Source organism: Pelodiscus sinensis, chromosome 27 (assembly GCF_049634645.1).
Source record: "Pelodiscus sinensis isolate JC-2024 chromosome 27, ASM4963464v1, whole genome shotgun sequence".
In the NCBI taxonomy this organism is placed as follows: domain Eukaryota; kingdom Metazoa; phylum Chordata; order Testudines; family Trionychidae; genus Pelodiscus; species Pelodiscus sinensis.
In genome coordinates this window covers 7,044,080-7,068,264 of record NC_134737.1, presented here as the reverse complement: position 1 = coordinate 7,068,264, position 24,185 = coordinate 7,044,080, and the positions used below count along the sequence as shown (strand labels likewise).

General features: G+C 46.4%; 1 protein-coding gene across 3 annotated transcripts in view; it reads right to left on the bottom strand.

Moving 5' to 3' along the window:
- Positions 1 to 1,450: 1,450 nt before the first annotated feature.
- The window catches only part of LOC102457818 (uncharacterized), a 63,089-nt gene continuing 40,354 nt past the window's right edge, over positions 1,451 to 24,185 (bottom strand). For 2 of the 3 annotated variants that reach the window (XM_075910463.1, XM_075910464.1), the window contains exons 2-3: positions 5,141 to 5,337; positions 1,451 to 3,623 (exon numbers count right to left, since the gene is read on the bottom strand). In XM_075910463.1, the coding sequence (XP_075766578.1) occupies positions 5,196 to 5,297 (102 nt within the window). In that variant the 5' untranslated portion in view covers positions 5,298 to 5,337 and the 3' untranslated portion in view covers positions 1,451 to 3,623; positions 5,141 to 5,195. Of the gene's footprint in view, positions 3,624 to 5,140; positions 5,338 to 8,980; positions 9,106 to 11,534; positions 11,618 to 24,185 lie in introns of all 3 variants that reach the window. The other variant, XM_075910462.1, reaches the window with a different exon arrangement.

Genomic DNA, 24,185 nt, shown 5'->3' with positions numbered 1-24,185 from the left:
GAGCAACCCTGCTACTGGCACTCAATAAAGATTATTTAAAGCTGCTTAGTTTGTTGCTCTTCTTATACCCTAGGAGATGATCTCATGTGTCTCTTTTTATTGGTCATCCTTATTGGACAGAGGTTTCACGCTTTGGATAAACAATAAAATAATGGCCACATTGGTTTTGGTAGCTGGCCAAGGTAGCAAATCTTCCCAAAAGGAGAGCTTGTCACCAGCATACACAGCTCTGTTTGTCAAGCGTAAATCCGGTCTCGCAGCAGCAGTCTGAGCACTGGAAAGGTCAGTGAGTTTTATAAGCGAGGGAAAGGATTTGTTTTCTGAGTTAGATCAGTTTATTTTTCTCTGGGGCCAGATGCTCAGTTGGTGTAAATCTGCATAGCTCCACTGAAAGTCAATGAGTCTTTTCTGATTTACACCAGCCACAGATTTGTCCCTTAAAGATTTACCCATCTGCCTTTCCTAGAAAGGAGCAGCAAACAACATTCCTCAGAGATGCTACTGGGCAACATTTTGCATCAGAGTTACAGCACAAAACATCTCTGGCCCCACTGCCATATGGCACTCTGTGACCCAAATCTCCATGTTTGGTCTTTAAATAGAAATGGTGGGTTTGCCCCAGTTACTATTTGTTTTTTACTATTAATAACATTGTCCCCAGAATGAAGGCTTATTGATGGTCTCATGAAATGTCAGTCAGTTGGCCCTCATCCCCAAACCCCATCCATCAGATCTAGTGCATCACCTTCTCCCACAATCCGCCCTCTGCCCCGACCCATGCTGAGGGCTGGGTTCCAGTCCATGTGGAGATGCGGCCTTAGGAGATGTATCCAGAACTGGTGCAATGGGTCTGTTGGGGGAGTTAGAGGAGCAAGTGAACGGAAGTTTTCTGTTACACAGGAGGAGGAATTTACCCCAGCCAGGGGCATATTAAAGGGGAGACACCCCAATTCCCTAGAGGGCCAGGTGGTCCCTCAGTACAAAGCAATTTCTATTCCACACCATTTAACTCTAAGCAAAGAGCTTCTGGTATTTTCATTCAGAGATGATTGGGGGCAGGATGAGGAGTTCCTGAGGGCTCCCTACAGCTGCCAGCTTTGAAGTACTGGGGTATGTCTAGACTACATGCCTCTGCCGACAGAGGCATGTAAATTAGACATACCGACATAGTCAATGAAGCAAGGATTTAAATAGCCCCTGCTTCATTAGAATAAAAATGGCTGTTGCGTTGTGCCGGCTCAGCTGTTTGTCGGCACGAACCGGCAGTCAAGATGGGGATCAGCTGACAAGGAAAGCCTTTGCCGACTGATCCCTTTTGCCTCGTGAAACGAGGTTTACAGGATCGATCGGCAAAAGCTTTCCTTGTCGACCGATCCCCGTCTTGACTGCCGCTTTGTGCTGACAAACAGCTGACCCTGCACAACGCGGCAGCTATTTTTATTCTAATGAAGCAGGGGATATTTAAATCCCCGCTTCACTGACTATGTCGGGATGTCTAATTTACATGCCTTTGTCGGCAGAGGCATGTAGTCTAGACATACCCTTGGCTAAGGTTGCCAGGTGTCTGGTTTTGAACTGGACAGTCCAGTATTTGAGCTTTCTGTTCGGGAAACAAAGTGAGAAAATAGAAATGTCCGGTATTTTCTAAATAAGATGTAACGTAGATTGGGATGTCATGTCAAGTGTGTCCCGTATTTTTGCTGAAACCATCTGGCAACCCTAGAACTGGCTGAAACAGCCCTGCTTGCGGCAGCCATTTTGAACCCCTCCCCTGCTCTCCATGGTGACCTTCACATCCTGTCTTGTGGACAGCCTGTCTTTCTGACTCGGTCATGCACCCAGCTCAGGCCTTGCCATCTGTTCTTGAAAGCAGCAGCTGCTGCTCTTGATTCTGACTGAAAGGGCTCGAGATACTTTGTGACCATCCTCCCTGTCACCAACATCTTAAGCACAAACTTCTAGTAGCCTCACGGGCCGCACATTTTGCAGGTGGCAGCAAAGGATTCAGGAGGGAAGGGACTGAGGCTGCCTGAGTTTACCAGAGCTGGGTCTAAGCGGCTAAATTTGGGTCTGGATTTCCAGTGTCATACACCTGGGGGTGATCAGAGCCAGGGACTGGCTTCAATCCATCTCCAACATTGCCACATGAAGACCTTCCTGAGTGATAACTGAGGGCCTGAGCCAAACACATTGAAATCAAAGGGAGAGTTTCTACGGACTTCCGTGCTCTTTGGAACAGGCTAAGAAATAGCTATACTTTCTGAGACCCACAAGGACAGCTGCTGGGGTTATTTAAGGTACTTGGAGAGCATAGATGCTGGAACTAGGGGTGTGGGGGTGCTGCCGCATCCTCTGCCTAGAAGTGGTTTCCATTACATACAGGATTTACAGTTTGGTGAAATGGTTTTCAACACCCCCACGATACAAATTGTTCCAGCCCCGCTGCGGAAGAGGAGAGTCTGTCTGCAACGCCTCCTGAAAGGCACAGCACCCAGGAAGTTTCCCTATGGCTTAAACAACAGGCAGGAAAGACGTACAGACAGGCAGGGAGAAAACAGGGACAATCTTTGAAGCTGCAGCTACACTAACACTAACTGCTATACCTGGGCAGTGCCAGGAAAAAGGTTAACGATTTGAACACTGGCATTTTCCAGACTGTCAGCTGCATCAATTTCTTTGAGTCCATGAGCGCTTATAATGGGGAGTTGTGGCCCGCACCACGTACAGGAACAGGTGCCAGAGGGTCGTGTCCACTCTGCCTTTCCCAGATTGCTAAACTGGAAGAGGGCGCCCATTATGGGACAGGGAGAGAACCACTGGACGGTGCGTACATGCCTGTCAGGGACCTGAGCTACAAACTGAGATCTAGGCTCCACTTCCAAACTCCCCTCCACACAGAGTTCAGGGATTTTGAGTTAAGTCCATTATGGAAAAGGTGCCAACTGCAAAATTAACTTCCCATCGTTCATACGGACACATAAAAGGCATGAGTCTTCTCTCCCATCATTGACTTCTGTGGAATCACTCCAGATATGCACCAGTGCAAAAGAGAACAGGATCAAAGCTCAGTTTGTTTGCCTCACTTCGCAAGGGTTTCTCCAGGCTGGCATAGAATCATAGAATACTAGGACTGGAAGGGACCTCGAGAGGTCTTCAAGTCCAGTCCCCTGTCTGCATGCATCTAGTGCATCAGAGCACAAAATGTCTCAGTGGTGTTAGGAACTGCTTCTTTTAGATACAGGTGCTAGCTTGGGGATACTAAAACAACTCTACAAGTTGTTCATTTTCATTTGACAGTGTAAAAGTGAGACAACCTAAGAATACAGAGACAAATCCTGCTGCCCCCTCCCTCCAGAGAAACAGAGAGCAGGACTTGGCTCTTGGTTTCGAAATCTCCTTCAGTGTGCCCATGGAGGCATATTTGAACAAGACTAGGACAGATTTCTCATGAACAAAACTTTTCCCGGCAAAGGGACAAACTCTAGCTGTGGGGCCCAAGGCCAAGCACCTTTGAGACCGGGGATCAGTGCTGAGACACCATAGCACTCAGGATAATGCCTCTTTGTGGCTCTTCTGCAAGGTCATTTCTGAGCATCAGCTTTTCTTCCAAGCCAGTCAAGTCTCTAGGAAAGAAGAAGGAGAAAAAAGATTGAGAGGGGACAGGACAGCAGCTTTCAAGTACCTAAAAGACTGTTACAAGGAGGAGGGAGAAAAATTATTCTCCTTAACTTCTGAGGATAGGACAAGAAGCAATGGGCTTAAACTGCAACAAGGGAGGTTTAGGTTGGACATTAGGAAAAATTTCCTGACTGTCAGGGTGGTTAAACACTGGAATAAATTGTCTAGGGCGGGGGTGAAATCTCCATCCCTGGAAAACTTTAAGGGCAGGTTAGACAACTGTCAGGGATGGTCTAGAGCCATGATGTCCAACACATGTGGCTATTTGGCCGGTTGAGTGTGGTTTGTTGACTTGAATGATAAATTACATTTTCAGAGTAATGTGGTTAGTTCACTATAGTTGTAGCCACTATAATCTACAGAGTGCATGGTCCTGCCAGGAGTGCAGGGGATTGGATACCTCTCAAGGTTCCTTCCAGTTCTATGATTCTATGATTATACAGGAAAGAGAGGAGGAAACTGAATTTATTCAGGCACAACAGGTGTTGTGCTGAATCTATGGGTGTTGGGGATGGAGGTTTACTATTTGGTTCAGTGGCTTTCAGCACTCTCAGTATACCAAAGTGTTTTCAACACTCGTATATAACTGACTGCACTTTGAGCAATGAAGCATTTTGGAACCCAAGACCTTCAATACACAAAGCACAAGCTTAAATCACTTAGGCTACTGGTCTAAGTCATTTGGAGCAGGAATAGATTAATAAGCCTCTTATATGGACCACACACTAGCAGGTAAGCAAGATCCTCAGTCTCCTAGTAAATGTCACAGAGCTGGTCAAGAATTTCTCAGCAAAACTTTTTTGGTTGTTGAAAAAAGCCGATTTGTCCAAAGCAAAACTGTTCATGAAGAACTTTGTGTATGCTCAAAAGTGGGTCTCTCTCAGCAACAGATGTGAGTCCAATAAAAGATATTATCTTGCCCACCTTTCTCAGGAAACTGGATCCATTTCAACTAATCTCACTCAAAAATGGTTGGAAAAAAAACTTCAGGTTTTGGAAAGAAAATGACTTTTTGTTCAGAAATTTTAGTAAATTTAGATATAATTATGTTGCAAATGCTAAGAGGGAAAGACTCCAAATGGAAAAGAAATGTTCCAATCATTCTGAACTGATTTCCCCACTCCAGTTTTTAAGTTAGTGGAAATTTTGAGATTTTGATTTTTCATTGGACGCACAAAAATTTTGAAATCTCAAAAGTTCTCACAGGACAGCAACCCTTTTTTCTGCACAGCCCTGGGGGTGGGAGGCTAACTATTGACAGCCAAGCATAGGAAACTCAGTTTTGCCTTTAGGAGTTAAAATGAGCATGCTGCTCTTCCTGCCCAGGCCACCACACACGCCCACCCCAGCACAGCAGAGGAACAAAATAAGCCTGGGACCTCTCCATGGTTAGAGATCAGAGAGCAGAAATGGGACTGATTCCTTGCTGAAGTGGCACCTCAAAGGACAAAAAGAGTCGTACCAAGTTCCAACCAGGGCTGGGATCCAGCGATGTGAATGAGACACCCAGGGAAGTCTCATACAGATGTCTCCTGCCCTGCACTGGGCTCTTCCTTTTTCCTCTTCGTCTTGCAGAAGCCATGGAGTCCGCAGAAGCAAGCAAAGGTAAACTGGGGCATCCCCTATGGCAGGTGAGGTCCAGGATCATCCAAAGGAAACCTAGATGAGGACAGAGAGAGGATGGAAAAGGAGTGATTTTTAAATCAGAGTGCTTCTTAATGTTGACAGCTGGAAAGGAGGATGGGTAGGGTGGACAATCACTGTGCTCCTTTGCAGGACAGACTTCTCCCCCACTCCAGATACAGAACTCCTGGTTTCCTCTCCTTTTCCCAATGCAGAACTTCCTGTCTCAAACCTTCCCCATCTCAGATGCCCCCAATCACATTCACCAGTCCAAGAAGAGGGGGTTGAATCAAACGCATACGGCCTGTGTCTGTGGAATCTGCAATTCCCACATGCACAGAAACACAGATAGTTTGCACAGTCTGCTAAGCTAATGACGATTACAGGAACCTTAAGCTGAGGCTCATTGGGGTGGTCTGACAAAGCTTAGCGATATGTACCCAGCAACCGCAATTAATAAGAAGCAGCTGATATCAAAGCTCCGAGTCTTCTTGTCCATTTTCAGTGGATCAAATCATGCCCCAAAGCACAGCCCACATTAGGAAGTAATAGCTCTAACAGCTGCAAACTGTAATTATGCAAACAAAGCCTTTTTTTTTTTAAAGAAACGGAAGGGGGGAAATCTGAATTCAAACCCTCCTGTGCTTTCCCCCTATTTCAATTTCTAGCATTTCTAGCTTTGCAAAGGACCAAATCTAGTTCTTCCAATAAGAAAGAGAGTAACAGTGATTAAAGTGTTCTAAAGCAGGCATTCTGAATACTACAGTAAGGCTATGTCTAGTCTACATGCCTCTGTCGGCAGAGGCATGTAGATTAGACAGATCAGCAAAGGCAAATGAAGCCGCGATTTAAATGATCGCGGCTTCATTTACATTTACATGGCTGCCGCGCTGAGCCGACAAACAGCTGATCACCTGTTTGTCGGCTCGCCGCTAGTCTGGATGTTCCCCCTGTCGACATCAAAGCCCTTTGTCGGCAGCCCCGGTAAACCTCATTCCACGAGGAATAACGGGGCTGCCGACAAAGGGCTTTGATGTCGACAGGGGGAACGTCCAGACTAGCGGCGAGCCGACAAACAGCTGATCAGCTGTTTGTCGGCTCAGCATGGCAGCCATGTAAATGTAAATGAAGCCGCGATCATTTAAATCGCGGCTTCATTTACCTTTGCTGAACAAACAAATCTACATGCCTCTGCCGACAGAGGCATGTAGTGTAGACGTACCCTTAATGTATACATTTTCATGGCTAGCTCAGGCTAATCTCTGAAATACAATCCAGAAGGAAACTTCAGCAGGCCCTTCATCTCTATTTTAACAAGGAAGGCAGCATGAGCTAAGGTCTAGGGCACTGGTTTGGGAGCTTAGATTCTTCCAGTTCTGTAATTAAATTATAACATGAGTGAGCCACTTAACTCTTCTGTAAAATGGGGATAATGATTTTCATCCGAGTGTTGAGATCCACCAATGGGAATTGCTATGTAAGTCTAGCATTAGCTCCCGGGGGCCAAATGTTACCCATAATGGTTAGCAATGAATCATATCGTCTGACACTGGTGAGCTGCCAGTGGAGAGATGCCTGGTTCATATATCCTATAACTGGGTGGAAGTTCAGACCTGGATCTGTCTCTAACTTATATGGGGACACTTGAGAGAAAAATGAACACGAACTTTTTAATGGTGTTAAATTAAACTGAACACACTGGGCCAAATGCTGTGATCTACCAATGTGCTTTTAACTAGTAGTCCCATTACATGTGTGCTTGAGAGTTTTGTTGGTTGGGTCCCTAGTGAGTGCAGAATAAGTCCGCTAAGTGAGAGCAGGATTGGGTCCTAAGGAAATTTTGCAGGAGAAATGGAAAAATATATTGCTTATAAAAAAACATTTGGCATGTTACTCTGCCCCTTCCCCTGTCCATGGTTACAAAGTATCCTGAGCTGTTAGTTACCCTAATTTAAAAAGACAGACTGCTACTAAAATCCCACTTAGGATGGCTGCTTATCAGTATCTCAGCTGGTTCTGAGAGAGACATGCCAAGCTCCTGAAAACCGTGGTCAGACCTTCTGACTTCCAACACAATCATTCGGTATCTATTAAGAGCCCTTCAATTCCCAATACTGCCATTCCAAGATGGCAATGAAAATGACATCCCTGCCATCTGGTAACCTGGGAGCCAGAGCCCAGCTGTGTCATGGGCTGGCTTTGCTCTCCGTGCTTTTGTCCGACTTCATCTTTCCAGTGAGCGCCTAGCTACTAATATAAAGCAGACAGACATCAAGGAACAGATTCCCTTTAATATACCTCTCCAGTTGCCCACCTCCCCATCTTCCCCTTCATTTGACAGCTTTCTATGTACCGGTCTAGCAGGCTCCCAAATTTAAAAAGCCCCACCCCAAGCTCACAACAGGCTGCTTAATGAGTCTTTGCATCGGCAGGGTTTCTTAAGCACACTGGCAGCTCTGTGTGTCTCTCTCTGTGGGCAACTGCTCTTTATTATAAGCCAGCAAAGGGTCTGCTGAGGTAACAGCTGGCAGAGAGCAAAGTGCCATCGGACAAAGCTGTCTGAAGGCGAGTTATGCATCTAGCTTGTTAAGGTCTCCCCCTTTCCCTGTGGAGCTGTACTGTGTGACTTTGGATGGCCAAAGGGAAGTCTCTGCAGAACCAGTCTGCTATATTTGAAAGTGTGAACAGAGAGAAAGAGACAGTGAAAATGCCTTGATCACTTTACATTGATGTGCCTGCACCAACCTCAGCTGCTGCTGATTTATGCCAGTATAAGCAAGCAGAAAATCAGGCTCAACAAGCCTTCTTCAGCTTCTCTTGTAGACAATGGGCCAAATTCTGCCCTAGGGACTCGATTTAGCTCCCATTAAAGTCATTGGAAAGATCCCTTTTGACTTCAATGGCGCTACTGTCTGTGCAATCTAAGCCGACGCGAGTAGGTGTAAATTTGGCTCTTCGGGAGTGGGAGGAGACCCTGTGTTTGAAGTCGATGAATATTTTTGGAAAGGCAAAAAATTTCACCTCATCCCCTGCACTCACATATGTTCATCCCCCCACAGCAGCAAAGGGATGGCCAAAATCTGGACCCAGTCTCAAATTTCACAGCATACACATAAGAACATAAGAATGGCCATGCTGGGTCAGACCAAAGGTCCATATAGTCCAGTATCCTGTCTGCTGTCAATACTAGGTGCTCCCAGAGGGAATGAACAGAACAGATAATCACACGTTATCTCTCCCATGTCACCCATTTCCAGCCTGTGACAAACAGAGGCTAGGGCAGTGGTCTCCTACCTTTTTAACCATGAGATCACTTTTTGAATTTAAGTGCGATCCAAGATCTACCTCAAATATAAACACCCTGGCCCCACCTCCTTCCCGCCCTTTCTCCAAGGCCCTGTCCCTGCTCACTCCATCCTCCCTCTTTTGTCCATCATGCTGGGGGAGAGGGGTGGGGTGTAGGCTCCGGTCTTGGATTAAGGGATCTGAAGTGTGAGAGGCACTCTAAACTGCTCTTGGGGCAGGCAGTTGGGATGTGGGAAGGAGTTCTAGGTGCAGGCTCTGGGAGGGTGTTTGGATGTAGGGGTGCTCAGGGCTAGGGCAGGGGCTTAGGGTGCAGGAGGGGGTTCATGACTGGGGTAGGGGTTTGGGATGTGGGCTCCAGCTAAGCACTGCTTACCTCAGGTGGCTCCTGGTTGGTGGTGCAGCGGGGCTAAGGCAGGCTCACCCCTGCCCTAACCCTGCACCACTCTCTAAACCAGCCAGCAAACTCCATCCCAAGTCCTGTTGTGTCCCCTCTCTGCTCTGTGGAGAAAGGATACAGAGTGGGAAGGGGGCACCTTGACATCAGCGCCCCTTCTCTCCCTCCCCTGCCCTGCCCAGAAAGCAGGAGTCTCCCCAGGGGGAGGGGTAGCTCCATGGCAAAGAGCAGGAGATGGGCATCAGTAGGGGAAGGGGCAGCTGAAGTGCTGGCACTTGATAGCCCCTTGGCCAAGCCAGTCAGGATCACCTGTCACAGGCTCCAAGATCTACCAGTAGATCCTGATCTACTGGTTGGTGACCACTGGGTTAGGGACACCATTCCTACCCATCCTGACTAATAGTCATTGACGGACCTATCCATGAATTTATCTTGCTCTTTTTTGAACCCTGTTAAAGTCCTGGTCTTCACAACATCCTTTGGCGAGGAGTTCCACTAGCTGACTCTATGCTATGTAAAGAAAAACGACCTTTTGTTTGTTTAAAATCTTCTACTTATTAATTTCATTTGGTGACCCCTAGTTCTTATGTTATGGGAACAAGGAAATAACTTTTCCTTGTTCATTTTCTCCATACCTATCATGATTTTATAGACACACATTATGGGAGCCTGCCCCTAGCTAAAAATTCCTTCTGAAACCCAAGCATACTGTAGAACCTCAGAATTGTTAGGATTTTTAAACTATTTAACAGGACTTTACTACCTGCACCTAAAACTGGCAACCATATTTTTAGGGTCTTTAAAAACCTGGGGGACAGATCCTCGGCTGATGTAAATCAACCTCACTCCATTAGACTCAATATTGTTAGGCTGATTTACACCAGCTAAGGGCCTGTCTCCCAGATATTTAGAGAAAACAGAATCCAATCCATTATATCTATCAGAACCAAGCGCTTGAAATGGTGCCCTTTTGACAACAGAATGGTGGGCACATGTCAAGCAGAACTTTTCTAAGGAGATGAGACATTGGGACAAGTTCCAGGGAAACTGCAAGACACACTGTCAAAATAAAACCCTGAAGTCACAGTACAAGGAACCTGCTGCCTTCGCTGCTGGGTCGTTTCCTGCTAGGGGGAAAGGATCTAGTAATATTCACCACTCATATAAGCAGCATAAAATGATTTGAAGCTCAGGGAGATGCAGCCAGTGGTGAATTTGAGCTCAGATATTATAGGGCTCAGTTCTGTCCCTTCATTCACTCAGCGTAACCCCTTTGAAGTCAGAGAACTTTGGGCCTGAGCCAAAGTCTACTGATGTCAGTAGGAGTCAATTCAGTGACTTCAGTAGGCTTTGAAACCTGCACTATATGTAGAGGAAGTTACTACTTAAGGGGACAGATTCTGATACCTTCTGCTATAAGCAGGCCTGTGAAATCAATGGGGCTGCCCTTTGAGCAATGTATTATTCAGTGCAGGCAAGGCAATCAGAATTGGACTCAGCATGAAAAAGTGTTGGCAGGATCAGACCCTTTCATTGTGACCATTTAAAATACTTTTACAAGTCAGATTTGTTTCCCGCTATTTATGCTGCTTATTTCCAAATTTTCCAGCTGGGACAATAACACTCGATAGCTCAGTGTGACTTTTGTTCATAGCTAGTTTCTGTGTGCTTTTCTCGGGCACAGCATGACTGCCTTTCCCCCACTCCAAGGAAACGCTGAAATTTCAAAAAAATGAAAATGGGATCTTCTTGAATTTTTATATTAAAAAGCCCATGAATATGTGTATATTATTATGACTGAGTTAAATCAATCCCTGGTGTAAATCTGTGCAAATCAAGACAGTTACCCCAGTGCTAAATGCAGGCCATTATGTCATGTAAAACTCACTGGAGTGCACTTTGCACCCAAACAAAGATAGTTACTGATATCACGGTAGAACCTAGAGGCCCCTGTGTGCTAGGCACTGTACATACATGACAAGAGGCAGTCTCCCACAAAGAGTGTACACTCTAAATAGACAAAGGGGAGAGGGAGAAACAGGGATGAAATGACTTTCTTATCCCCGTAGCAGCTCAGTGGCTGAGCCAGGAGTAGAATTTAGGCCTCTGACCATGCTGCCCCTCGACAGTAAGTGTGAAGACAATAGGTAGACAGTGTGGCTCTTTACAGTGGTGTGGGGACACCTTTAATAGTGGATATGCTGAAGCCAGCCCTCATACCCCATTTGTTCCCCTCTCCCTGGAGCTGGGGGTGGGGCCAGGAATGGAGACTCAGGGCCAGCAGCTAGGACCTGGGGAGGTGGTAGTGGGTGCTGAGGCTGGGGCAGGGGAGGACAGGGACAGCAGCTGGGACCCAGGCACATGGCCTACAGAGGAGCCTTGGCTAAAACCTGGGAATGCCCCAACACCCCTGCTCCATAGTTCCTGCACCTATGGCCCTTTAAGCCCAGTGTTAATCTTGGCTCTGACATGCAGCCTGGGTAACATTCTGCCTGCATTTCCCTTTGCAAACTATCGGGCACTGCATACATACCCACAACGAGCCAGCAGCTCACAGAAGGCGCTGGTACACCTGACATAACTGATAGGAAATCCTTATTCTAGGCAAATGGCCACCTAGAAGGAATTAAAGGCAAGTTTTAATCAAGCTGAACCTGGAGATAACAAACATTTACATATGGTCTCTCCTGCAGGCATGGAAGTTCCTGCTGAACTGACATCTTCCTGACCAGCCATGGGCAGGTATTTGCCGTTCGCTGCTCAGCATCTCACCCCAGGAGCCAGATTCAAAGGCATGAGAAGCCTGATCCAAAGCCCGTTGAAGCTTGAGATTTTCCATTGACTTTGATGGGCTTTGGATCAGGACACAGGCCAGCAGGAAGACAATAGGCCAGATCCTTAGCTGGTGTAAACTGATTTCCTTCCAGGGGATTCCCTGCTGATTTACATCAGCTGAGGGTCTGCCTCCAGGGGAGCTTCCAGAGGCAAGGTTGCCTTGCCAAATTCACGGTCCATTTTGGTCAATTTTGCAGTCATAGGATTTTTAAAATGGTAAATTTCATGACTTCACATATTTAAATCTGAAATTTCACAATGTTGTCACTGTAGGGGTCCTGAACTACCAAGTTGTTGTGCAAGGGTTACAAGGTTATGGTAGGGGGGTTGCAGTGTTGCTGCCCTTACTCCTGCACTGCTGTTGGTAACAGTTTTACCTTCAGAGCTGGGCAGCTGGAGAGCAGCGGCTGCTGGCCAGGAATCCAGCTGAGAAGGCAGAGCTACCACCAGCAGCTGTGCAGAAGGAAGGATGGCCTGGTATGGTGTTGCCATCCTTACTTCTGCGCTGCTGTCTGCAGAGCTGGGCCCTTAGTCAGCAGCCAACACTCTCTGGCCACCCAGCTCTGAAGGCAGCCGTACAGAAGTAAGGACAACATGGGGATGATATTGCCACTCTTATTTCTGCGCTGCTGCTGGCAGGGCGCTGCCTTCAGAGCTGGGTGTCCATCCCACATTCCAACCACCACCCTCCAGTTGCCCAGCTATGAAGGCAGCGCAGGAGTAAGGGTGGCAGCACCATGGCCCTCCTAAAATAACCTTGTGATCCCCCTGCAACTCCCTTTTGAGTCAGGACCCCCAATCTGAGAAACGCCGGTCTCCCGTGAAATCTGTATGGTATAGAGTAAAAGCACACAAAGGGCCAGATTTCACAAGAGGACACCAGATTTCATGGTCCATTACTCATTTTTCATGGCTATGAATCTGGTAGCAAAAGCAAGAGTAACCACAAAATAGCTCCTAAATAGCCACCAGTGACCATGCGGATGGGACTTTGCTCAGGGTACAACAGGTGCAATGAGGGCCCCAGCTCCAGCTGGACAAGCTTTTGCTCTGCCTGCTTATGTCTGCAGGGCTTCATCCTTGCTGCTGTTGAAAGTGATGGCCAAACTCCCATTGACTTTAGTGGGAGCAGGATCAGGCCCTCCTAGGGTTGCCAGATGGTTTCAACAAAAATACCAGACACACTTGACATTACATCACAATCTACATTACGTCTTATTTAGAAAATACCAGACATTTATATTTTCTCAATTTGTTTCCCGAACAGAAAGCTCAAATACTGGACTATCCAGTTCAAAACCGGACACCTGGCAACCCTAGGCCCTCCTCCAAAAGGAGGGGGGATGAGAAAGGCAGAACTGCTGAGGATTCTTGTTGGACCTTTGCTTGACTTGCCATTCCCAGCTCAGAAGCCACAGGAGAGGAAGACAGAAAGCAACTACTCCCACAAATGGAGCCCTGTTCTCAAGAATCCAGCACACCTTGAGAAGCAGCTCAGACACACATTTCTTGTCCTGACACAGCCACTGCCAGGTCACTTCACAAGCTCGTTTTAGGCCAAGACTTTTCCCCCTCCCCCGTGCTACACCGTCTCTACTAAACAAGGGCAAATAATTACTTACCAGACCTCACAGGGAGGCTTAACTAATACATATTTGCAAAGGATCTTCTCCCTACAGTGGAAGCCTCAAACGAAAGTTGCTCCAGAAAGAGCAGACTGTTACTATTATCCACATGCTGTGGCCCTGTTTCAGGAGGATACTGAAACAGATGGTCAGATTTCCTCACGATAGACCTACAAGCAGGATCACCCACTTCTGTGATATTTATCGTCCCTGTTCTTGGCATAGCATCACGCTGTAGGCCAATTGTTGTATCCTTGGGTAATTTTACCTCAGTATCCCCATTATTTAATCAGTTTTCTATTTCCACCTGTAGAGTTATTATACATAATTATAAAAAATATAAAAGTATTATTGTGACACACTCTGGGTGCCTCCTCTTTGGACATTAGTGCCTTCCAGGACAGACTGAGTTAGCTGCAGACACAAAACCGTCATCAGAACCTGGGCGGTCTGACTGACAGGACCCCAGCTTCCATTATGTAGCTATTGATGTCTTTAGGGGAGCTTGTCGCATGCAGGCTTTTAAAAGTGACCCTTCTGCCTTCCATTCAGGGAGCAGACAATGATGAACGAGCCTGGAAGAAAGGAGGCAAGCACAGCTGAGCCTAATGTGCCTGTTCTTCTTGAAAAGGTAGAGAAAGGATCTTGAAGGAGCAAGAAATAATTAAAAAAATAAATGAACTAGCTTCAGTAGCAGTCACAGAAGCCCTGTTTGATTTGCAAGAGCTGGGCATGCTTCATGGGAGCTGCACTGCCCTTTCTATTCAAGGGAGAAGATCCTTTGGATAAAGCCCTGTGCAGCGGAGGAAAAAATGCAGGGTGCATTAAAAACGTTAAGCCAGAGAATTCTCTTTAGTCAATTGCACAACCCCAGGCTGTGTTTGTCACTGTCACAATGATGAATGGGGAGCTGTCTGAAATCAGCATGCTCACTTTAATAATGTCACTTTCTCGGAGTCCTAATAAATGTCTTTCTGAACCAGCTGGACAGAACCTATTCCTTTGCCCAGCAATTACTGATTTCACTGGGCTTTGCTTTCCAACCCCAGCTATTCTTACGGCCAGGTCAGGCTGATGAAATGGGAAATATGTATTTTACCTTGGACTTTCCAGGTTGTCTTTTCCTCTCCTTCTCAGCTGTATGGCAAGAGGCAGTGTAATTTTGCGGTCAGAGCAAATGAGTGGGAACTGGGACTTATAGGTTTTATTTCTAGCTCTGCCCCTGGCTCACCAGGTGGCTCTGAGGTAGTCACTTCTCAGAGGGTCTATATGCCCTGGGGTTTGGAGCAACAGGATAATCTTCTAGTGTTGACATGGTACATCAAGGCAAATCCATGTGTACACTGATGCACCATGTCTACACTACAGTGCAAAAATTGGTATAGCTACTTGGATACAAAAATCCTTAGTGAAGAAAAGCCCTCAATTTCCCCATCTGTAAAATGGTTAATATATTTATTAGTTACCTCCTAGGAAGGTTGTGTGGCTGAATGAATAAAGGTAAAGTGCAATGAGATCTTGCTTAGAGAAGCACAAAGGGACAAAATTCTGATGAGATTTACACTCGTTTAAATTCAAAGAAATTCCATTATAATCACTGGACCTGAATCACTAATGCCCTGCCCCGTGTGCATTCTGATAACATTTTACATCTCCTTTACAATGATCCAAGCAACAATGAATTTGGCTGAGAGGAAATACTATAGGAATATAGTGGTATAACTGAGACATAAGAGTGCCCGCTTGGGCAGTTATTCTGGTATAACTGGTTAAACTTTCCCCTTTAGATGAGCCTGAGGACAGGTCTACATTTATCCTGAAATTGATCTTTCAGGGTTTGATTTAGTGGGTCTTGTAATGACCTGCTAATTTGACTGCTGATAGCGCCCCTGTTAACCCCAGTATTCCACAGGGTCACGAGCAGGAAGGAAAGTTGATGGGAGCATTTCTCCTATCGACTTCCCGCAGTAGGAATGCCGTAGAATTTTGACTTCAGATACGTCAATTCCAGCTATGCTATTTTTGTAGATGGAGGTGTGTATCTTAGGTCGACTTTCTCGCATAGTGTAGACCTGTCCTGAGATTAAAATATAGACCCAGGATTTTTATTTTCAGGATACATCTACATTGCAGTAAAAGATGTGTACATTTGCCTCTACTGTTTATCCCTTCCTTGAAGTAATTAGACTAAATTAATCTATAAAGCAACACTGCTTCTATCTGGTTGATCAATCACTTTCATCTTGTGGTATCATGTATTGATACTCTTAAAATGGCCACTGTCATACCCACTGGACTCTGCTTTGGGTGACAAAAAATTGGATGAATCCTCTTTTCCTATGGCTAAAAGCAGCGTTGCCTTGAAAGAGGTTTGTCACAATATGTCACTGGCCCTTTAACTGTCCTGAAAAGGTTTGCACAGAGATTCTGAGGTTTCAAGTCATGTGATTTTTATGCCACTCCCATTTTGCTTTTTTGAGACGTGTGATCAAATTAGCTTTGTATTCCCCCATTAGAAAAATGATAATTTTTACACTTTGAACTCCACATTTCAAAGATGTCTTTCACCTTCAGCAAGACAACTCTTGGGAAACGGGCTCATTTGCAATGGAAATGGGACCTATGTTTTTGTAAAACATTTGCTAGGTGAATGTCCTGATAAAATGACCTAATACTGGAAGGTGCCCAAATACCGTGGGGTTGCGGATGGCATAAGAATCCAAATAAAATAAATTAGCTTACAAGGAAATATGAAAAAAACACCCTCACATTTCAACTTGTTTCTCCTTCAGCATGGATATTCCAGCCATCTCTGATCTCCATATCCAAGATTTTCACACGTGATTAGTGATTTTGGGAGCCTAATTGGAGACCCCTTAAAGATGTGGACTGGGAGACAGCGCTGATTATTCGGGACCCCTTTCAGGTGGCTCATGTGAGGCACCCCAAAGCCCTGTCAACTCTTTTAAAACTGTGGGCTATCAGTGTATCAGAATTGTGAGCAATATCTCAGCATAAGGGCTGCGTTAAGAGACTGATGACATTTTTTTTTTTACACTGAAACCCAATGCCAACAGCCAGTGGACTCTGGAAAACACGGAGCTAGTCTCATATTTGATCTTTACTCTTGACTGTTGCAAAAAATCCCATCACCTAGGTATTACTACTGCACACTGTGTAATGTGGCTTCAAGAACTTAATGAATATGACTGGGATGGAATCCAGAGCCACCAGCTCCAAAACCTATCACGGAAATGATGGAGCATCTCTCTCCTTTAGCAATTAGCAGTCCAGGGAGATGCTGAATCCATCCAGGAGAGGGCATGCATCACATACACACCAGCCACTTCATTATACTGCTCTGTAGGCCAGTTGCTGTATCCCTGGGTAATTTTATTTTAGCATCCAAATTATTTAATCTAGCTTTTTTATTTCTACTCCTAAAATTACCATTATTCTTTTTTTACACATTCTCGGTGCCTCCCTCGTCATAAGCAATCCAATTAAGAGCATCAACCTCCAATTAACAGCTGGATACCTTTTGTAAAAAACAGAAGAGACCAGAAAAGAAACTAAATCAAAAAGAAATTCTGTCCCTTTAAGAGGAGATAATGAACCAAAGCACTGTTTCTTGGGCCCCCATGTTTGCTGAGAATGGCTAATTAAAACATCACTTCTGTAAAGTATGCTGATCCCATTGATTCTTCCCCCCCACACAGTTAATTTGCTGCTAGGAAGGCAAAGTCGCAAGGGTCCTCATTATAAAAATTTCACTGGCTGCAGCTAATGGTTGTAATTAATAGGTGCAATACATTTCAAATGGCCAGCCAGGGTGTTCATTAGTTTCAGGCTGACTCAGCACCAGTGGGGTAGCCTGTTACTTAATAACCCATTTTCAGGCAGAAGTGGTAGTGGAGGGGAGAGGCATCTCATGGTATATATAGTAGATCCATATCTTTCCATAGATAGCAGAGCTGAGTGAACAGTTCATAGCAAAAACAACTGTGTGCCCCTTTTGGTCCTGTTTGTGAATCTCCCAAGCACAGCTCAAAAGTCACAAAGACATGGTCTTGTCTAAACATCTGGGAAGATCAATGCTCTGGAGGTCGATCTTTCAGGATTCGATTTAGTGGGTCTAGTACACACCTGCTTAATCAAATGCTGATGGCACCCACTTTGACCTCAGTACTCCTCAGAGTCTTGAGGAGTAAGAGAAATCAACCAGAGAGTTTCTCCCATCAACCTCCCACAGTGGGGCCACCCCAGAAATTCAGTTTACGGCACATCAACTTCAGCTACGCAGTTATCATAGCTGGAGTTGCATATCTTAAGTCGAATTTCTAGTGTAGCATTGACCTGGCTGAGCAAGACAAATGAGGCCAGATTTTCTAAAGAGCTCAACTACCAAAATGAGCTCGTTTGAAAATCTCTCTCTGTGACTTAGTTCCCCGTCTGTAAAAATAAGCACGGATGTCGCCAGACCAGAGAGTCCTGGTTTAGAGAGGTGCAGCCTGTACTGACTTGAAAGAGCTTTATATCAGGCCCTTAACAATATGAAGCTAGAGGAGACTGGCTCACATTGCAGATAAGAATGGTTTCAGCAGCCCTTTGAGACAGAACTAAATAAGAACAGCATCTTCTTCCATCCTATATCTCATCCCCCAATAGTCTCAACTTAGAGCGAGTTAAATGAGCTTAGCTTGACTGAGGGAAGGAGAAGCAGCTTCTTCCTTCATTACCCCACTGCCGCAGCTTTAATAAAGAACGGCTTGTCGGTTTGTTATCATCCAACTGTAATTAAAATATTAATAATTGCAACTCCTGCTCCAGAGTCATTTATCACAGTCTGCAGGGAAATTGCTCCTGCTCCAGGGATTGTCTTCCATGTGACCAGCTGACCCAGCAAGAATCCCACAGCGCCCGCTCTGTTTGTAAGAAGCGTGTGAACACAGCTCAAGTGTGGCTTTGCTCTAAGCCCAGAGGAAGTTATGCTGCCCCTGGAGCAGACCAGCGACCAGACGGTGACTTAATGAGACTCTCCTCTTGCTTTGGGTAGCAGCACTCTGCGCTGGGCTTCCTGAGCAAGTGCACAGGCTGGTACATAGGGGAGGGATATGGCCCCACAGTTCTGCTCACACACACGTGGCAGGAGAGATACCGCTGCCCTGTACAAGCTACTTTCCCCTACAGGCCAATGTTGAGGTGCTTGGGCATGTCGTACTGTCCCACACAAGCCACGTCGCCCTCTGATCCACACCAGGCCCTTAGGCCTGGGTCTCCTGGCTGCCACTGCTGCTACTATGGCACCTGCAGCAGGGGTTGGGCCCCCTTGCACTCACTGGAAGTGGTGAGGGGAATGGAGCAACACGCCTGGGAGCTGGGCAAGCAGTGCAAGCCGGGGCCATGTCTCTCTGCTTCCCCTACCACTGCTGGTGAGTGCAGATGGGCCCTGACCCCTGTTGCCAGCACTAGTCCCTCAGGCTGTGTAGTTTGGGATGGGGGCTTGTTGGAAGATGAGGAGTGGGGGAAGGGAAAAGGCAGGGATGGGGTGGAGCAGAGGCGGGGGCAGAAAGAGGTGAGACAGAGGCAGGACCTGGGGCAGAGGGTGTGTTGTCTCAGCCCTTCCCTGGGCTAGAGGCGGCATGGGGAGGAGTTACGGGGTGGGGGCAGGGGAGCTGACAACCATGCCAGGCTCCCAGAAAGTGTGAGGGGCCCGGCTCCATGTTCCAGAAGGGGCATTAGCTTGGGTGGAAGGGGCAGGGCCAGGGCAGCCAGCCCTTGGCACCACCTGGCGCCCACATTGCCTCCCCCACCAGCCCTCAGAGGCACCCAGAGCTCACTGAGCAGCACTCCAGTGGCGATTTAAAGGGCCCGGGGCTTTCCGGACACTACTCTTGCTGCAGCAGAGGTGTTGGCAGCTGGGAGCCTTTAAGGGCAGCCATTTTGAACTCTGTTGCTCTCCGTGGCACACCTCTGACTGCCTTGTGGCACACCGATGTGCCGCGGAACACGGTTTAAGAAACACTGCTTTAGAATCACTGGGCCCCAAGGCAAACTGCCCCTTTGTGTCCACTGTCGGCAGGCCTGCCAGTGTGGGGAGGATGGTCACGTGGCTGGTGACCATCCGTCTTCTTCCTCACCAGTCACCCCTGGGCCTGAGGCAAAACTCCACAGCTGAAACAACTCTGATTTCTGGAGTTGTTTGATGTCTGAATCTGGCCAAGGGTAGAGACAGGCAAAGACACGCTTTATGTAAAAAACCTGCCATACCTCAGCTAAAAGGAATGGGTTTGATGCAGTTACCACAGGGTGAAAGTCTATGGCATGTGCTTTGCAGGAAGCCATATTAGATGACCATGGTGGTCTGTCCTTCCCTAAAGTATATGAATCAATGGCCCGGTCTTTATAATGGACCAAACCAGAGCCAAATGCTCTTCACACTTTGGAGTGTTCCAGAATCTGAATCCAGGTCTTGAAGTTTGGTTTGGCTCTCTGGCTTGGCAAGGATATATTTCATCTGGGAAAAAAAAAAAGTACTACGGAAGAAAAGGACTTTGTGGGACGTGTTTGGCCCTAGATCCATTTGTTTTAGTCTGACAGAGACCATGACAAGTGATCAGAGCCAGCCCTCTCTCCCCTATCCCAGCTGGGTTTCCACAGAATGCAGTGGTGAAGACACACATGTTGTTGAGTGTTTCTCTGTTTTAAGCGCATGCTTTGCTAAAAGAAAAATCAATAGCATAAAGGGTAGTCAGCACGAGTCTCAGGAGATGAGTATCTAGCCTGCGTAATGCAGACAGGCTGCCAATAATCTTGTTCCAAGCAGCTTCGCCCGACAGCCACCGAAATATTAATGGTGGCGACAGCCGTTTCTGTTTGGGTATTTGACGTCCTTCGCAATCTCTCGGAGCCTGTTGACTATACGAAGCAATTACCACTTAAAAATTGTGCCTGTAAACAAGTGCCAGCTTTCCGGCAGCCTGATTATAAAGGTAGCATGTTGTGCAGTCCATATTCATGAAACAAAGATACAAATTAACCCAGCCTGGCTGCTGGATTAGCCTCAGAATGAAGCGTTGCAATTACCGGAGATGGCTGAGGCTAATCAGAGCGAACAGGTACCGTGTAAGGAGAGCTGGGATCTTGGAAGAGCAATCCTTTTCAGCCACATTCCCCATTTAAATCCCCCTATCATTAGGAAAGCGTGGGGGGTCCCTTAGCAGCTGCACAGTTCATTAGGAATTCATTCCGGAACAGCATGGCTATCTCAGGACCGTACATTCCGCAGGAGTTTTGCCACAATTCACGATGGGTTAATGTACCATTAACAGAAAAAGGGGATTTTGCTCATTACTTTCCCAGCACAACAAAACATTTTGGTTTATGACAAAGACGGTAGTTCAATGGGCTCGTTAGTTTTTTTCCCCCCTTTCCTATTATTGATGGTTAATTATCCAAGCTATCCAGGACTGGAGCATTAACCACAGTTCCCTACTAGCTAGCCAAGATCAGAGAAACAGGTGTTCGTGTTGAGTCTGATTGAAGCCAGCGAAGATGTGACAGCAGGATTGATGCTAGTGATGGAGACCGGTTGTAACTGGTAAATTTTTTGATTTAGCAAATCTTCTCTCCCCCCTAAAAAGCCCCAACCAAGCAAAAATACCCTAACGGAATCACCAAGATCTGCTTTCTTCAATTACTTTTGTCTAGCATTGCTTATTTACGTGGCACACTCTTGCTAACTCTCATGATTTTACCATGAGTCTTGGGATATGTGATGCTTTTCTGAAATCCCCAGCTCCTGGAGTCATGGAAGAAGCTCAACTTTCACTTTTTATGGAAGGATAAGTCCCTAGCCCTCATGGTAGAGGAGAAAAGCTTAAGGCCATGACCCCCAAAAATCTCAAAGTTCAAATTATTGAAAAAATCCTCATGATTTTGAGAGAGCATCAGACTGGTGATTTTGCATTGCTTGGCTTGGGGATATTACAAGCAGGTCTTCTCACGGCATGACCAAATGTGCTGGAGAATGTAACTAAGTCTGATCAGCAGGAGACCTCCCCGCAGCATTTTCTTCACTGCTCAGTCTGAGCCAAGAAGCCGGGCGAGACCCTGCCAGGTTTTGTACTTGAGGATTATTGGGTTTGCAGATTAGCAAAGTGAGAATTAGCACACTTCTGCTGTATGATTATTATCATCGTTCTCCATTCCCTCCCCCACCGATCTCCTTATGGCACAGCATTTGCAGCAGCCTCACAGATGATGCTGGGACAAATCCCTGGTGGGGACATATTGACACAGCTCCACTAACGGCAACAGAGCTATGCCCATTTCCATCAGCTGAGGATTTGGCCCTCTTGGTTTGCTGCACCCACCTGGAAGTGCAGAGCGCGAAGGAGAGACAGGCAGTGCAGGATGGAGTCAGAGTAAAAGAGATTGGAGGGGCTTGTCGCTTCCCTGGCCACCAGTGGGAGCCTGCTAGTGAAAGGAGACAATAGAAGAGAGAAAGGGTTTTTATAATTACCTGGTGGCTACTTTCCGTGGGGCTAGTTAACTGGCACTCTGTCTCCATAGGAAGTGGCCTGGGCCTGTGCTTGAACCTTTTGTTCGGAAGAGCTGCAGGTGGGAGAGCTTTGAACCGTATGAGAAAAGCCCGTCCCTAAAAAAGAAACTCAAAGCCTCCCTCCCAAAGGTTTCTTACAGCAGCGGTGCAGCCCCATATGCACCAAAGCTGCCTTTCAGCTCTGAATGGGAAGGAAAGACTCTGAAAGGCCGACATCCTGCCCCCCCTTCTTTTGTCTATCCCTTTGCTAACCACCCCCCTACCCCATTTGTCCTGCTAAACCTTCAAGGTCGTGCAAAGCTTCAATGCCCCCTTTCACTTGCGATTTGTTGCCAAATAAATATGGGTGATTAAAAAGGGATCAGGAATCCGTGCCGACTGTAGAGGTGCCTAAGAAGGTGGAGTCGTCCTCTGTGTAGCCCATGGCTTTTAGCCCTACATGAGGTAGGAAAAGCAATCACATAGGAATAAAAAGCCATAGACCACAGCAGAGGGCTTACCGAGGATAAGCCAGCAGTCTTTAGGGAAATAAAAAGAAAAAGGGAACAAAATAAAAAATAATGAAACCCCTCGTAGTCCCTCTGAACCGGGGCCACCTGGACTCCATCTCTGACTCACCAGAGTTCACAGGTTCCTGAGGAAAATTTAATTTAACTCCAGCCAGGCCCCTAAATAATGTGCTTCACTTCAAAATAAAGTCACTGGCCTACCACATGACCTCTCCCCACATTGCCTTTTCCTTTATCTTTCTGAGGCCATCCCTGAAATGAGTTTGGTGGCCTCATCTTAGCTGCTTTTACAGAGCAGGCAGGGCCGGATTAAGACCTTTAGAGGCCCTAAGCACTGAAAAGATTATGGTGCCCCCCATATGTAATTCAAAATAAAAACAATACTATACCGTAAAATCTCTCTTTTTTTTTTTTTTTAGTGTCCTTGCTTTGCTGGTGCCTTAAGCACATCCTTAGTCTGCCTATTGGGTAGCAGGACATGCTATCTAAAGAAGGCCATCAGGGAAGCTTTAACCTCATGTAGCCTCCACGAATTAGCTAAAGCTCTGTTGCAGCCCAGCTGGGATGCTTACCAAGAGCTGGTTCCTGTTCCTACGAGAGTCCTAAACCCAACTGAACACTGAGGAGTTTTGTTCGAGTGAGGCCTGCTGGACTTGTTTGCATGGTGGATGAATACCCACGACTGAATGAAGTACACTAATGGCAGGACTTGCCTGGAAGGGCCATATTCTAACCTTAGGTGCACTGTGTACACCCAAAGTAGCTGAAGTCGGTGGCTTTACTCCAGATGGACAGTTTGGTAGCTGAAAGCAGAATCTGGCTGTAAGTATTTTTAAGTGCAGTTGTGCTCAGAAGAATGACAGTAAAAGGGGTAGATGGAGGGTGTGTATTTATGTCCAGCAGTTTGCACAAGTTTACAAATCCAAAGCTCTAAAATCTCAGCTTTTTTTCCTCCTCTTCTTTTACCTTTGTCAGCAATACCAGTTTTGCAGTCAGCGCTTTGCTGGCAAGGCAGCCGATGGTGCAAACACCGCACTGGCCTGATTCTCCTCCGACACCTGTGTAAATTGCGAATGGCTGCACTGCAGTCAGCGGCATTTCTCGGCGTTTATACCAGAGTGAGGGAGAGGAGAGTCCGGTAAATAGCATGCACCATGCTCGTCCCCTGCTACAGGGATTCTTGTAGGGTTAAGGGAGAAATGCTGTATTCATGGCAGTAAAGTCAGCAGCAGCTTAATTTGGGGCTTGTCCCCACAAATCCTCCAACACCAGAACTTACAGGGAGCTCCAAGCATGGAGGAATTGTACAATCAGGCCCTAATGTTTATGAGAAAAGTCTCAGAGGGGGAGCCGTGTTAGTCTGTATCTGCAAAAACAAAGCATCCTGTGGCACCTTAGAGACTCACAGATTTATGTGACTTGATTTAGCCTCATTAATAATTGATAAGTAACTTTTATTTTGTTATATATATACACACACACACACACACACACACACGCCTCGATAATTTCCACTCCAATTCATCTAATGAAGTGGGTTTTACCCACAAAAGCTGATGCCCTAATAAATCTGTTACTCTCTAAGGTGTCATACGACTCCTCGTTGTTTTTATGGGAAGGTTGCTGCATTATTCCTCATACAAAAACATCTT